We start from the raw sequence: 16,741 nt of genomic DNA, 5'->3' as shown, positions 1-16,741 counted from the left end.
TCTCGCCTTGTGTAGTGGGAAGGCTTCTACTCCAAATCTCTTTCTTTAGCTCTCTCTGCAACTGTTCTCTTCCATGTTTGCCAGCCTCACAAAAGTAAAGAACCATTGATATCATCACTTACACTAAGAGAGAGAAATTAACATGACATGTTGACACAAAAGTCAAGCAAACTCTTGACTCCAATACTATGCACATCTACCTCCAGTTCTCATTGCAATTTCACCTGTCACTTTCTAGTCACGTGGCCTGTCAGGTTTTCTGCCTTACAATGCAGCGTTCTCTAGGCAGGGATTTTTTGTTATTTTGCTGATGAAGTGCCATATCACTACACTCTATAAATAAATATTCCAAGCCATCTAATTTTACTATAGTGAAACAAGTTAATTATCTACTGTCAGTAACCTGAAATATGTTAATTTGATTAATTGACATTGGAATGTATTAGTAATAACCACATGGCAAAAGAAGAACATAAATGCCATACTGGGTCCATCTAGCCAAGTATCGTGTTGCTGAAAGTGGCAGGGTGGATGCTATAGAGCAGGGGTTCCCAGTGTTTGTGCCCATAGGCACATTCGAATTTAAAAGAAAAAGCAGCAGGAGCCCATATGAGTATTAAAGTATTTAGATCAATCCAATCAATACCGCGTGGACACCTGAATAAACCTTGGAGGGGCACCATGTTGGGAACCGCAGATATAGAGGGACTGCATTGACTAAGATATCGCTAAAGGAGTGGTTCCCAACCTTGGGCTGTGACCCAGATGAGAGTCTTGGGGACAATGCCATCAGTGCCACACACGAAAGATGAGTAGCGCCATGTGCCGGGAGCTCCCCCGTTCCTGGGCCACCGCTGCTGTCGCACTCTGCTCCCAGAAGCAGGTTGTGGCTAAAAAGGTTGGGAACCACTACTCTAGAGTGATCTATCCCCTATTCTATCCTTCCATGGCATCCACCATTTATTACTTTAGAGATGCCAGAGGAAACATCTCCAACCATTCTGTTCAAAAGGCATTAGCAGATCTATGATCAATGAATTCATCTACTCTCTTTTTGAACCTGGCTGCACTATCTGCCTCTCTCACCTTCTGTGGCAAGGAATTCCACACGTTAACTAAATCATGTCATTGTAACCAAGTTTTTCCCATATAATTATGTTAAGTTAGTCTTTCTATTACATCTACGTTATAGTTAGCTAATTTTTCTACTACATTTACTAAAGAGAGCTTCATGCTTACAGAGCTGCATAGGTCAGTTGGAAGGAAGACTGACTGCAGATAGGAAAAACCTTGGCTTGATCCCAAGTGCAGGTGGTGGGAATTCCACTTCCAGAGCTTCCCTGAGGCTTGCTTATCTGCCTATTAAATGAGTACAAGGAGGTACCCAGGTGTAAAGGTGGCTGGAATGTGGTGCCAACCACATTACCATCACCTCCTACTGAGGTTAAAGGAAAAAGTGTAGCTTGATCTAAATACTTTTATTGTACTTTACAGAAACCTTACTAGGGCACGGGAATGAACCATCCCCATCTGCCATACTTATTTAGGAAGACCAGGTTGGCTTAGCAGGGAACACCTCTGTGAGCTGAAACACAAAAAGGAAACTTATATGAAATAGAAACTTGGATAAACAACTAGGAGGAGTATAAGAGCATTGCTCGGGCATGCAGGGATGAAGCCAGGAAGGCCAAAGTGCAAGTGGAGTTACATATAGCAAGGGAGGTGAAGGATAAGAAGAAGGGTTTCTACAAGCATGTCAGCAACAAGAGAAAAATCAGGAAAAGTGTGGGTCCCTTAGTGAATGGAGAAGGCAACCTAGTGACAAATATTATGGAAAAAGCTGAAGTATGAAATGCTTGTTTTACCTCAGTCTTCACAGACAAGGTAAGCTCCAAGAGTACTGTACCTGGCCGCACAGTTTAGGGAGGAGATGAGCAGCCAACAGTGGTGAAAGAACAGGTTAGAGACTATTTAGAAAAGCTGGACGTGTACAAGTCTATGGGGCTAGACAGGATACATCTGAGGTTGATGAAGGAGTTTGCTGATGTGACTCCAGAGCCACTGGCCATTATCTCTGAAAAATCATGGTGATTGGAAGACATCCCAGATGACTGGAGAAGGGCAAATATTGTGCCCGTCTTTAAGAAAGGGAAGAAGGAGGATCCAGGGAACTACAGAGCAGTCAGCCTCACTTCAGAAGAACGCTAACAGCATACTGGGTTGCATTAGTAGGATTACTGCCGGCAGATTGAGGGAAATGATTCTATTTCCTTCTCTAGGTAAGGCCACACCTGGAGTACTGTGTCTGGTTTTGGGTCCCCTGCTACAGAAAGGATGTGGACAAACTGGAAAGTCCAGCAGAGGGCAATGAAAATGGTTTGAGGGCTGGGGAATATGATTTATGAGGAGAGGCTAGAGAAATGGGTTTATTTAATCTGAACAGAAGACTACAGGGGGATTCAATTGTAGCATTCAGCTACCTGAAGGGTGGTTGCCAAGAGGATGGAGCTTAACTGTTCTCAATGATAGCAGATGATAGAACAAGGAGCAATTAGGCCTGTGCGAAGCGGCTAGTATTCGCTTTGGATTTGGCCAGTTTGGGGGAGAGTGATTCAATCTGGTGATTCAAATCACTGTCCCGAATTGATTTGGCTGAATCTGATTCAGAGATTCAGGTGCTGCCTAATCTCCAAATCACCCAGGCCCATCCCCCACCCAATCTCCCAGCCCTGGCAATGGCTGCCCCACCGGCCCCAGCTCCTGGCACTTTGAAAAAAACCCCTACCCTGATTCCCTGGGTGCTGCTGGGCAGAGGAGGGGGTGATCCCCACTGCCCCACGCTGCATGGAGTGCTCTGCACAAGCCCCTTGCCTCCGCCGTCCCCCAGCCCCCCCATGACTGTCCCACCTGCCCCAGCTCTGGCCCTTTAAGAACCCCCCCCCCCAGCCTCACCAGTTCCTGCCTGGTGGGGGGAAGTCCCCAAAGTCCCCTGCTGCATGGGGGGCTCTTCCAAGAGCCCCTCAAAGCCCCGGGGCCGCTGCAGGAACTGGTGAGTCCAGAGGGTTTTTGGGGGGGTTTTTCTCTTAAAGGGCCAGAGCTGGGGCAGGCAGAGCAGCCATGGGGTGGGGAGGGCTGGAGGAGCAGGAGTCAGGGAGGCCGGGGGGCTTGTGTAGAGCCCCCCATGCTGCGTGGGGCAGTGGGGTGCAGTGAGGATCGCCCCCCTGCCAGGCAGCACCCAGTGAGTAGGGGCTTTTTTAAAAAGAGTTGGGAGCTGGGGCCAGGTGGGGCAGCCATGGGGGAGTGGGGCTGGAGGAGCAGGCAGGGGATGGGGCCCCATGGTCCCCTCCCCACTCCTTCAGCCCCTACTCCCCTTTAGGAGTGCCCTTAATCACATCTTTTCTGACCTTTTTCTTCATATTCTTTTCTCACATTGGAAATTCTTTCCAATGTCAGCTGAAGTATCAGGAGGAGGTTGGCTTGAACTGGCAGCAAGTTACAAAAGGCCTGACTGCTGAAGTGAGGATGACTCCAAGAGGAACTGTCAACTACTGTCAGATCAACCTCCAACTCATTTTATCCCTGTGGATGTTTAGAGCATAGCTCAGTAAAACATTACTGCACAAATGAGACTGGGGCCAGATTGCAGTCCTGCCTAGAAACACAGTGCCATACATATGTAGCTCTAGGCTCACCCACACCATCTCCTTTTGCAGCATATAACAAGATCAGGAAGTATTTGGCTTTCAAATACAGCAAACAAAACCAAAGCCAGTCCCAGTTTAGTGTTATCTGGATATCTTCATGACGCTTCTACTTTGGTTTAATGAAAAACCTTAAGTTTCCCTCCTTTTCTCCAACAATGCCCAAGTAAATCTGGTACTTGTGACAGCACTGGAATTTTTGACAGCAGCCAATGCTTTTCAATCCTCACCAAGAATGCCTCCTTTTGTTTTCAGGCTCTGGCTGTCTTTAGAGTTATATTGGGCTATGTGATGTTCAGTGTTACTATTTCAGTAGCCTTACACTAAATTGCAAGTTCTGTACCCCATCACTGGTGCTCAGAGTTTCCCAATTGCTGAATTATTAGCCATAATTTAAAATCCGCCATGTTAAAACACAGCAGGTAAAATATTAACTTAAGATTAATAATGTCAATGTTAGTATGTTTCAGCTGTTTAATTATGTAATAGGACATTCATCTGATAACTTATGCTACGTTTAAAAAACATCTATAAAACAGCATCTACTTCAGTATTTTTTGTCCTAATTTAATGATAAATGCACATCTTAGGAATACTCAGAGAACTCATTAAATTTCAATTTCTTGGTATCATTTTCAAGGGCCTGTTTCCATTGGAATGACAACATGTGATAAAATGGCCATTTATAATAAATGAATGAACACAGGTCAACCCTTGCTGGGAGTTTTTTACCTCTGTCTGCACTCTCATTTTAATGATTTTCCTTAGCTAACCTATATTTCCCTCTTTCAAAACATACAAATGGAAGGTGCCAGGTAATCAGGCAGCTCTGCTTAGATTTTAAAGAATCTTTGCTACTAAAAGTAGAATATAGGCAATAAAAATTAGAAATCCCCAACTCACAGTGCACAAGTCTCATTCCATGGCTTTTTAGTTGAAGTAAATCAAACAAGCATTGGAAATAAAAAGGTTTTATGAGATATAAAGGACATAAGAAATAGCACTTTTGAATGAATTTGAATATACACTTATTTCATAGTATAAGGATGAATTCAAAGCAAGTGAAGAATCTTTTCCCAATATTTATTACTTATTAATGCAATAATCCATACTTTTGGGAGTCAAATACAGTACCGCATATCTTGGATAAGTGAGACTCTCAATGTTGGCAATGTAATTCCTGTGTCAGACTTCCTTCTTTCTGGTCCCAGGGCAACTGTAGAGTGGAAAAATGAATGAAATTAAAACAGAATTACAATACTTGGATTTAGTGATTTCATCTGTCAGGGGCCAGGGCAGTAGGCCAGACAAATTTCTCCCAGATGACCCCTGGACGGACCTGGCTGCTAGCAACCTAACTATCCTAAGCTGGTCCCAGTTGCCTGCATGGATTGTGGATGTTTGCTTATAAATAGCAGCATGGGAAGTGCCCAGGACATAACTCAACAGGACAGATGTCTCTGTCTAGCCTGGGGCTTCTGACTCCTTCTTCCTACCTGTTTTCTAGTTCCTGGTTCCTATTTGTTTCCAGTTTCCTGGGTCCTGCTTACTGAATTCCTACTTCCTGGCTTCATCCTTGTTCTTGATTTCTGCCAGGTGGTTCCTGCTGGCTGAGCACTTGTTCCAGACTGCAGCCCAGACCCATTTGCTCCTGACTCCAGTCTAGACCCAAGCCTTCTGACAGCTAGTGATTGCCCATGTCTCAGTCCCATATAGCTATAGCTGCCTGCTCCAAACCTCCCTGGCTAGTGACACAAATCTGGGTCCCTGTGTCCTGTTCCTCACACCACCCATATGCCCCCCCTCACTCTGGGCTTGTGGTTCTACCCAAGATCACCACCTACATCCCAGCCCCTTACAGACTTTGCCTTCCTGACCCACCTGCCCCTGATCCCAAGACTGCTTGGGACCCTGGGTTCCCTCACTTTGCCTGTTCTTGATCACCTGGGTTGTGACCCTTGGATGGTCAAGTCCTAACTACCTAAGAGCTGGTCTTCCCCCGGCCTCTACATGCAACTGTAGAAGACATCCTAAACCAGGGGCGGGCAATTATTTTGGGAAGAGGGCCACTTACTGAATTCTGGCAAGCTGCTGAGGGCTGCATTTCCCTCTCTGGCACAGGGAAGCAGGAACAGCCCCATGGTCCCAGGCCAGGAGCCTCTGCTAGGCAGAGGTTTCTGGTTGTTGGGGGCAGGGCTGGGCAGGCCTTGCTGCTGGGTCCTGCCACCGGTTTCCTCTGAGCCCTACTGCCCCTGGGTCCTGTCATCTTTGACAGGCAGCCAGGAGCAAATAAATATTAATTTTCAAAAATTTTTAGGGGCCCTGTGGACTGGACAGAATGACCTGGCGGGCTGGATCTGGCCCCCGGGCCGTATTTTGCCCACTCCTGTCCTAAACTGACAATACTGACAAGTGCAAGGTGCTGCACCTGGGGAGGAAGAACCAGCAGTATACCTACAGGCTGGGGAACTCCCTTCTCATCAGCACAGAGGCAGAAAAGGACCTTGGAGTCATTACTGATTCCAAGATGAACATGGGCCAACAGTGTGGGGACAGGGTCAGTAGGGCCAGCCACACCTTGTCATGCATCCACAGACGTATCACGAGCAGGTCCAAGGAGGTGATCCTCCCCATCTATGTGACAGTGGTCAGGCCGCAGTTGGAGTACTGCGTCCAGTTCTGGGCGCCGCACTTCAGGAGGGATGCGGACAGCATTGAGAGGGTCCAAAGGAGGGCCACTTGCACGACCAGGGGACAGCAGGGCAGACCCTATGAGGAGAGGCTGCGGGACCTAAACCTGTTCAGCCTTCACAAGAGAAGGCTGAGAGGGGATCTGGTGGCCATCTATAAACTTACCAAGGGGGACCAGCAGGGAATGGGAGAGATCCTGTTCCCCCGAACACTACCAGGAGTAACTAGGAATAACAGCCATAAACTGACTGAGAGTAGGTTCAGGCTGGACATCAGGAAGCACTACTTCAGAGTCAGGGCAGCTAGGATCTTGAACCAACTTCCAAGGGAAGTGGTGCTTGCTCCTACCCTGGGGGTCTTCAAAAGGAGGCTATATAATCACCTTGCTGGGGTCATTTGACCCCAGCATTCTTTCCTGCCACAGCAGGAGGTCAGACTTGATGATCTGCTCAGGTCTTTTCCGACCTTACCAACTATGAAACTATGAAACCATTGATAGCTGCAAAGTTGCAAGCATATTTAGCGATGTTGCTCTGTGAAGTGTTTTCCAATTTGTTTCCATGTTATCTAAGTTACTTTTTCTTTCATTAAACCAAGGACAAACATGGAGATTTAAGATGAATCATCTAATGCCTCCTCTTTTGCATATAAAATATATGCATGTTAATCTGTTCCAGAATGACTTAGTTGATAAAATTCTTGACAGTAAACTTGTACAACTGGAGGTACTTTATTAATTTAAGAGGAATTAAGACCAGCATATTAGATGCTAAGAATATTGAGGATTTCTGAACTCTGGTATTGTAAGACTAATTTGCAAGACTTGCTTTGCATTCTGGAATTTGTGCCTGCCAGTCAGATGGCTTGGTGGCTGCCCATTACTCATAGATATTAAAAAGCTTTAGTGAGTAAGAGACAGATTTAACCATAGCTACAGCCTTAGAGCTAATCCTGAAAGATGTGTTCCTTCAAATCTGACTTGCAGCATATGAGCAAGATCTCTGAAAGGTGATAATGAAAAAGATGCGACTCCTTTCCCAAAGGTTAGTGAGCTGCCAGGACAAAGGGAAGAACCATATGCCCATATAGAAATATTAACATCCCTCTTACTGTAAAGTATTTTATGAAGTGCATTGGTTCTATCCTAAAGGGAAACCTAGATCCTGGTTACATATCCTCAGATACTTGTATCTGATAGGTTTGTGTGTATAATGCTCTATTTTCTGGTAAATTCTCTTTAAAAAATGATTAGGAAATGCATCCTATGCCAGGTCAAAGCTCAGACACCTGATATGCAATTGGCCAGTAAGTTCCATTACAGTCTAGAACAGCAAAGTTTGTCCTCTGGGCATAGGTAGGACAATTTTCATAATTTATTACCTGGGTTAATAAGCAGGTTATGGATGAGATAGAAACATCTGCTTTTGTAACGCTGTTTCAAGAAAAAAAGATTTTAAAAGATTTTAGGCTTAGCCTGCCTTTACATGTGCTTGTTTGCGTTCTGATTAGAACACGTCTGAGCAGGCTCAATTAACCTAGTTCTAATTAGAACACTCCAGCATTGCCTCATGGTTATGTGTATTAAGCCCCCCTTTCCCCACCCCCACATATTTTAAAATGGCCATGGGGGTGCTTTATTTAAACCTCACCAAATGAAGTTTAGATAAAGTGTCCCGCAGCCATTTTTAAACACGTGAAAGCTTAATAAACTTGACAGTGAGCCGTTTTAATTAGAATGGCTGTCTGAGAACTGCTCTAATTAAAATGCCGCCCCCGCAAAGCACACGTATAGGCAGCCTTAAATATCTTATAGAAAATCTACAGTAATACAGTAATTTTAATGGGTATTTAAGGAATGTGATAAGACAGACTGGAAAAATATTAGTGCCTTAAGTTGACTCATGTTTTCAACCACTTTACAAATGTTACCACCAACTAACAGAAGCTTATACTTCATTTCATACCTTATTCATTGTTTAGTTTGAGTTAAAACGGAACTAAGGGAAGCATAGCTGATGATTTTCCTGAAGGTGAGAGTTAGTATGTCATGACATGTGGAAAATACTGTATTTGGCTCAGAGGTCAAGTAAATTTCAGAAATATCTCAAAATTAAGTGTGACAACAATTATCACCAATACATTGATAATACAAAACTAACACAAAGTGCTTTTGGTCTCAGTCCTACCAAAATTAACCTCACTCAGTGGTGAAAGATACCATATAGAGAGTGAACTCCTGAATACTCACTTGGTGACTCTGCATTATGTTCTTGCTTCTCTTCCCTTTCTTGGTATTGAAGCAAATGGGACCACAAAGCAGATTTCCCCTAGAAAAAGAGTACTTAGTAAAGTTTAAAGAGCAGGAAGGAGGTTGTCAAAAGAAAAATGGTGATGGTTTTATAGATCACAGTTTGTTGATTTAATAGATCCAGAAGATCAGTGTGAAGGTTGTTTTTCAAGTCCTTTGCTCCTAGATTAAGGGCACCAGTACACAAGCAGCAAGGCTCATAATTACAGCATGGTAATTACTATACTCCAACAGACTCCACTGTCTTGTGCATCAGCATCCCCATGCTTAAAATGGCAGTGGGGGTGCTTTAACTAAATCTTGTCAAATCAGTTTTAGTTACAGTGACTTTGCTGCTATTTTTAAGCGCAGGGACACTGATACAAGAGATGTTCTGGGTGCTTTAATTACAGTGGCTATCAGAGCCACTCTAATTAAAGCACCCCCCTTTCCTGCCTGCTCCTGGAGCACGTGTATAAATGCCCCATGAGACCAGGGAATAGGAAAGGACAATCCCAATTTAACACTCTCCAACAAATCATGTAGCCTTGCCTGGCTCCATTATTCCTTTCCTCCACGTTCTTACCCTGGCCTTCTACTCCTGAGGTTAAAGCTAAAAATATTATTTTATGACATTATGATTACAATTGGTGGAAAGATGCTCTTCAAAGTCTCAAAAAAATCTTAAGAGTTGATTAGCTTACTCAAAGTGTTTAGATAAACTCAGGCCTACTTAGAGAACCATGTGTTATTTATATGGTTGAGGGATGGATTACAATATATACTTTTATTATGTACTAAATGCCATAATCTATAAAGTGACTTCTTAAAGTTATCAACCTGTTTGACTTGTAGTCCATGGCTCCAGATTCTTTCCAACAGGTCACAAAGACTTGCAATCAATGTGTTTTCCTCCAGACCTGTTATGTTGGCCTCTCCATGTCCAAGCTCTACTGCTTCGTGGCCCATCTTCTCTACCAACATACGTTTCGTCTAAAAGACAAAATGTACAGAGAATGTCATCCAACAGACTCTGAAATTTGCCAGATTAGCCATTGTCTAAGAGTACATTTTCTGGATTGAAGTCATACAGTGCATCCTGAATTCTGATTAGTGTTTCTACTTCCAAATAAAAAAAAAGAATTAAATGGAAAGTTTCCAAATAAAGTTTACCATCAGGAATTTTAAACTCCATACACTATGACTCATGCAAATGCATGTAGATGTTAAACTGTTCATATACAGAGGGCTTTTCTAATAATCCCAAGAAGAAAGTTCTACTTCAGTAGCCTACACAACAACTGCATAACCTGGACAGTTTCTTTTGGACTGATGGAGACTCCCAATACTTGTTAGAGTGCGAATCACATTTTAATAGAAATTACATGGACGCTTTTCCTCCAATTTGGAATCAAGCAAATTACACCTTTAAACATAAGAAATGCCATGCTGGGTCAGACCACAGGTTCACCAAGCTCAGTACCCCATCTCTCTTTCAATGGCAGAGTGTGGATGCTAACAGAAAGCATATTAATTCAGGGCCTATTCAGACTGCTGTGTCTCATCCCTCTTCTCCTCTAGCTTTGCAGGGTTCAGAGGCCTAGGAATTTTTAATTTGGCTAGCTGTTTCTTTCCCATTTAATTTCTGGAACAACCAAACAACTGCATATGTGGAAACATAAATACTGAAGACAGTAATCTTTTTGTTCTTTTTCACACAGTCTAGCACCTGGAAATTACAAGATTGAAGAGCTTCTATTTAGGACTCCTTTTGCCATTACAGGGTATGTCTACACATGCTATTAGCATGCAGCAATAAATTCTGCTGCATACTGTGTTGGAGTTTATTGCTTCAGGGCATACCATCAGAACATGAACCCCACACCACAGCACATTGAGCCAGGTCGGAGCAGCCCCAGCTAGCAGAGGACCCAGGATGTCAGCCTGTGAGCCTGGGGCTGCTCCAACTTGGCTCAACATGCTGTGGAGGGGCTGGCTGGGGCACAAGGGCAGGCAGCCCCCACACTGAAGCACCCTTGTGCCCCAACCAGCCATGTCAGCATCTACGTTTGCCTTGTTGCAGAGCAAAAAACACCACAGTGGGATAATACTCGTATTTACAAGTACTACTTTGCTGCAGAGTTTATTAGTTTCATAGATTTCATAGACATTAGGGGCTGGAAGGGACCTTGTGAGATCGAGTCCAGCCCCCTGCCATAGGCAGGAACTCAGCTGGGATCAAGTGATCCCAGCAAGAAAAATGTCCAGATGTTTTTTGAAAGAGTCCAGAGTAGGTGCTTGCACCATCTCTGGGGGAAGTCTGTTCTAGACCCTGGATGCTCGCACCATAAAGAACTTTTTTCTTATGTCTAGGCCTTATTGGCCTTCCTGAAGTTTATGGCCGTTGGACCTTGTTATCCCTTAGGGAACTCTGGTGAACAGCTGTTCTCCCAGGTCCTGATGTACCCTTCTTATATAATTATAGGCTGCTACCAAGTCCCCCATGAGCCTTCTCTTTTCCAGACTGAAGAGTCCCAAATCCCTCAGCCTAATAGCCCTGGATGCATAGACGTGAGACATTTACTGCAGAGCTAATTAGTCTACTCTGCAGTAAATGTCTCGTGTAGATACGCCTCAGGAAACCACCTCTAGGGATTAATTCTTTAAAATCTCTAGGCAGAGAGTTATCAATAAATTCTGTGGGAGAAGCTGCAGGGCAAGGTTTATAACAAACTACTAATTAATGGTAGAATACACTTAAAAAGAAAGGTTACCTTCATACGGCATTCTTTCAGTAATCCCTCCACAAATTTCCAGTTTGTTTGAGCAATTACAGCTGGAGAAAGATCCGAGAGTTTGGGCTGCCTTAGATTTTTTCCTAAACTTCTTGCCTCCTGCATATATTTCTAGAAGAAGCAGAATTAGCATAAGTATGAAAAAAGAGTGTCCTAATTTCATTAATCCTAGAGAAACAAATGTTGATATAAAAAGTCAGTGAATTATCTTAAGTGTAGGAGTGGAGAAGCATAATACTTTCACTGGACAGCAGAAGCAGCAAGAGATTTTTCGTGCAATATATATGCAGTAGCAGCAGTCAGACAAGAACTAACTAGAGGACTGTGGTGTTAGCTACTTGATACAGAGTTAGTTGAAGTGTTAATAACTAAGATACCTTCAGTCAGCAAATTTAGTTAATCCAAAACTGCACTAAACATGTCTTTCCATTGTTGTTTGATTTTTGCTAGCAAAAAATTAAAATCACTTGACCAATCTGATCTGATTAGGGAGGCGAATATAAATCCCAGTAAAGTAATTTTAATGAATGTTTTGCTTAGACCGTCTAGGTAGAAAAACTGTATACGATAAGGAGGACAATTTAAAAAGATTAACCTTCTTGAATCACTGGCAACTTTAAAAAGTCCACATAATAAACAAAAATGATTTTTAACTCTTTTTGGAAAATGATATTAACATAAACTACAGAGAAAAAAACACTGGCACTTACTGTGCAGTGTAAGGCCAAGGTTTTTAAAAAAAAGAAAAAAAAGAGATTTTCCAAGTTAGGCTGTTAAACCCAACTCAGTGACTAGATTTTTCAGAAGACTGAAACATTCTCTGTCATTAATAGTAATAACATGAACTTCAATTAGAACATCAATAACTGGGCCACAACAAGCTGTCAAAATATAGGTCCAGGGCTTGATATTCAACATCATTTTTAAAACAATGCCCCATGTTTAATTCATGCAACATACTTTTTTTCGTCAAAAAAAAACAAGCCAAGCACTTACACTTGGCAAATGATGATAAACTGGATAATCTGTTAGAATGCTGCTGAATAAAACAGATTAAAAACAGTGCTAATGTTCTTATATTGCAAAAAGTAAATGCTTCTCATATCTATGCAACACCTGAGACTTCCTCACTTGTTTCCATCTAGTAAATGATGCTTGCACTTAAGGTCCTATATAGTTCAACCACCACTCGGCTATCAAATGGGATGGGTGATGATGACTCCTTCAGAGACTCAGTGCTGCTGTTTAACTGGACTGCTGGGCTTTCTGTTGAGTTGGGCAGTACACAATGTCTTTACAGCACTCAGACATTCCTTTCTTGGCAGAAACAGATATTGGACTAAGTTGCTTAGTAAGAACAAAACCCAAACTCATATTGCTGCAAGTTAAAATTTATTATTTAAAACAAAAAAAAGTGGAAGATCATTGCAAAATGCAAATCTGGACATATCAACTAAGAATCAGTTTAAACAAACTTCAAACTGAAGATAAAAAAGTTTACCTAATTAAAACCCAAGCACATTATGGGTGAATAAGACTAGAAAGGAGAAAGCCAAATGAAAAACTGAGACAATGTTTTAGGCAGTAACATCAAGTTGCAACTGAATGAAAGTATGCTGTTCAAATTGTAACCTCAAAATAACTTTTTAATTTAATTAGTGCCAAAATTCACATAAATAGTGAAAAAGTAAAGGGACTAGCTAACAGAGAGATCTATTAGGGGAAAGGAAATAAAACAAATTCAAAGTGCAGTTATAGTCTGAAGATTGTGTGTGCATGGGCATGCACACCTATATGTGCATGCACCAGGGGGGAAACAGACAAGCATATTCTGTTTCTTGCAGATCATCAAGCCATATCTGGTTATTACACTGACAAACATTTTTAATTCTGCTAACTCTATTGGTCTTAGAAGCTTTATAGAAAAGCCAGTGAATCAAGTACTATTACCTTTACTGGCAACCTAATTTTGCGGATTGGGGGGTGGAAAAAAACACATTGAATTTGAGACCTCAAGCTGAGTGTATAAGCCTAACAATAAAAATAAGTCTTAAAATGGTAAATTTAGCTAGAGTGTGAATACGCAACCCCATGACTCCATTTCTATAGTATTTTTTCTGAGTATAACCACACTTTATTAAACTACAGGGGTGAGTGCACATTCTATACTAAGGAGAGGTTCCAGTGATGTTGAAGGCAGTGACTTTGTTCTAACAACAACTCTCAAAGCAGCTTTCAGCAAGAGCAAACAGAACATACCAGACAGCATTCAGAGAACGATTTTTTAGGAGGTCGTGCAGGAGGGGGTGGTCCCTGATCCCACTCCCAGAATGCCATTGAGTTCTGACGAATCAAAAGCTCCTCCGATGGCTAAGAGGAGGCAGATACACCAATGGCAGAAAAAACAGAGAGAGAGGAGACAAAGCAAAACAAGCATGCATATGATCCACAGCAAAAGGAAAAAAGGAAAAAGTAAATACATGACAAAGCACTGAGAGAGTTATGTTGATACACAAGACAACATTTAGAACTGTATTTGTTGTCACATGAAAACCAGTAATAAACGTTTACAAATGCCATTTGCTTTGTTTCTGTGAAAAGATATTTGAACTAGAGTCTAAGAATGGCAATTTCATTTTTTTTTTAATGGCAGATGACAACACTGGTCAAGTTTAGTCAGTAACATTTGTAGCAAAACAGCACAAACGTTTTATTTTTGCTAATGATGAATTAAAAAAATACAGATAGTTAAAAAATATGGAAGGAAATATATTTTTAAATGAAGGAGAAACTTAAGAGACAGGAAGAAAAGCACAAGCAATTAAGGATTACAAGATGTGTGGGAGTTTTCAAGCTTTGGGCACAAGTAATAAAACATACTCTTACTGTTTCAAATGGACTTTCTAATAAAAGTACTAATTTATTCAATACACAACAATACAAAGCCTCTACAACAAATCCTGCCTCAGTCTTGAAACAGTCCCTTTGTTTATCTTAAGGTCTCTACAAAAGTTAAATGCATCATACTGGACTGAATCCTGCACTGCCTTCACAGATGTAGAGACAGGATTGAGTTCCAGAGCAGCAAATAAGCATATGAAATACTGAAATACTAAACTGTGACCCTGTATTGTAAATACCTAAATAAGATAGAAAAATTAAACCGCAAGTCTGTTTTCTTTCCTTTCATTTGCATATTGCAGTATTTGCAATCATGAACTTTCAGGTATGGTAACAGTCCAACCAATATACACCAATTGTAAGTTCCTTTATAATTTTTTTCCTTAAAAAAACAATATCCCGTTACAATACTATGGAGATAATTTTGAAAATTTTAAATGTGCTTTTGATACAAACATCTGCAATGTCCAGGAATCTAATAGTTACAAAGATGAATGCAAAACTTACGGCAGGTATAAATCAAGTTACATTCAAGTTCTGGGTTCAGGTCTCCTGGTGTCAGCAGATACCACCACCTACCTCTCTCAATTCATTGTCCAGTCCAATATGTTCTGAATGTTGTCTGAGGCGATCTTTCCTACGTTGTGCTGTAGCACTTCGACTGGCCCACCGACTGAGAAATTAAAAGGGGAGGAAAAAGAAATAATGTAACACAGGAAATTGCATGGGAGTTTTTGTCAGTAGCTACAGAATCTCTCTAGGAACTGAGCCTCACAAAGCAAAAATATGTAACAACACCTGTTAACTGTAATAAATATTTGTGTTCAGGAATTTGTAACATCTCTGAAGGTGCAGGACATGGTGCAAGACAAACTTGGAGCCTGGGTTTGGGTCGGGGCCAGGCGGCAGACTGCCAAATGTTACTGCTAACTGGCTGACAGCACTGTCCAGGAGGAGTTAAGCTGGGAGGAAGTGTATGGCTGTTCAGTCTCCCGTGAGCAACAATCTTGGTTGTTCCCGAGTTAGTTTTTTTTTCTGGAGCAGCCATTTTTGCTCTGGGAGAAAAAGCTTGAATGTCTATCCACTTTTGTTTGCTACTGCGAGAACAGCAATTTGCTCAGTAGAAACATGGGGCATTTTTACATGTGCTCCTTCCACAGCACTGGGAGCTTTTAATTAGTGAGCCGTGTTAATTAAAAGCACCCGGCACAGAGTCTAGTGCAGATGTATTAGTGGTGTAGTGCACATCAGCGCTGAGAAAATGGCAGCAGCATGCTTTGCACTAAAGCACATAGAACATGTTTTAGTTCAAAGTGTACCTGGACTTGATGCAGCACCAGGCGTGTCAATTTACGTGGATTTCCAGTGCGTCAGAGCAAACTCGCCGCATGTGTGTAAATGCCCTGAATGTCTGCCCATGGCCCTAATTAGAATTCTGGTCAGGAGCCACAATTAAGCTAGTTTTTAACCCACTCTTTTAGGGAGGGGGAGTGGGGAGGAAGATAACATATAGCATTTGAAAAAAAATGAACTCCAAATGTTTAAGATGAGATGAATGCTTCCATGTATTATGGGTTATTTCCTAGACAGGTTTCTGGCCAGCATCTGTACTAACTCTTTCATTACAATAAATCAATATCATCTTGTAACTGTCTAATGCACTTCACACGTTTTACAAATCTTTACACTTTGAACCAATTACCTTTGGCCAAGAAAGTTCAGCCAAGGATAAAGAATCAATAAGAATCAAAGCATGGACAGGAAACAAAACATGACTGTTCTTTTTAAACCAAGTCTGTACAACTTAACCAAAAGGGTTGAAATACACAGTTCTTAAAGTCTCTTGGGATTGCAATACATTTTTCAGTTTGCTTATGTCACTATATACTTATGTCACTATATATGACATATATATCTATAGGTATCTAATGAAGCATTAACCAAGTTTTATTCTTTATTAGCAGTTTGGTAATTAAATTGGAAAATCATTGATATCCCGGTCTAGCATGCTCAAGTATTACAGAAGAATACATACAAAGGAAAACCTTGTGGCTGTATCCATAGAATTTTTCCACAGAATGTTGTTTGTGGGAGCAGGGTGTTGTTTTTTGGTTAACATATTTTAAAAACGTTGTTATTTTAAGGAAGCTTCTAACTTTCTAGCTGCAACATCCTTTACTTAGTCATCTCCGCACATTTCTCTCTTGCACTCACACTGAAAGCAAAAAGTGCAACACAGCTTTCACACAGCAACAGCCATGGGCGACTGGTGCCACCTTAGCCAGGGTGGGCACGTGTCCCCCTGCGACCAGTCCCACCAACCGGGGGGGGGGGGGGACCCCCAAAAGGGGCCAAAAGGGGGGCCC

At 41.9% G+C, this 16,741-nt stretch overlaps 1 protein-coding gene across 1 annotated transcript in view; it reads right to left on the bottom strand.

The window, feature by feature from the left end:
• DENND5B (DENN domain containing 5B) overlaps window positions 1–16,741 on the bottom strand; it is a 220,395-nt gene that overhangs the window by 27,303 nt on the left and 176,351 nt on the right. Inside the window, exons 12-16 of the mRNA XM_019515829.1 lie at window positions 14,955–15,048; window positions 11,454–11,585; window positions 9,520–9,672; window positions 8,641–8,719; window positions 4,836–4,917 (exon numbers count right to left, since the gene is read on the bottom strand). Coding sequence (XP_019371374.1) covers window positions 4,836–4,917; window positions 8,641–8,719; window positions 9,520–9,672; window positions 11,454–11,585; window positions 14,955–15,048 — 540 coding nt within the window. The remainder of the gene's footprint in view (window positions 1–4,835; window positions 4,918–8,640; window positions 8,720–9,519; window positions 9,673–11,453; window positions 11,586–14,954; window positions 15,049–16,741) is intronic.

This window comes from Gavialis gangeticus, unplaced genomic scaffold (genome assembly GCF_001723915.1).
Source record: "Gavialis gangeticus isolate Ggan-Ray unplaced genomic scaffold, GavGan_comp1, whole genome shotgun sequence".
Taxonomy (NCBI): domain Eukaryota; kingdom Metazoa; phylum Chordata; order Crocodylia; family Gavialidae; genus Gavialis; species Gavialis gangeticus.
The sequence above is the reverse complement of the archived record's forward strand: the minus strand, read 5'-3'. Positions and strand labels throughout refer to the sequence as shown.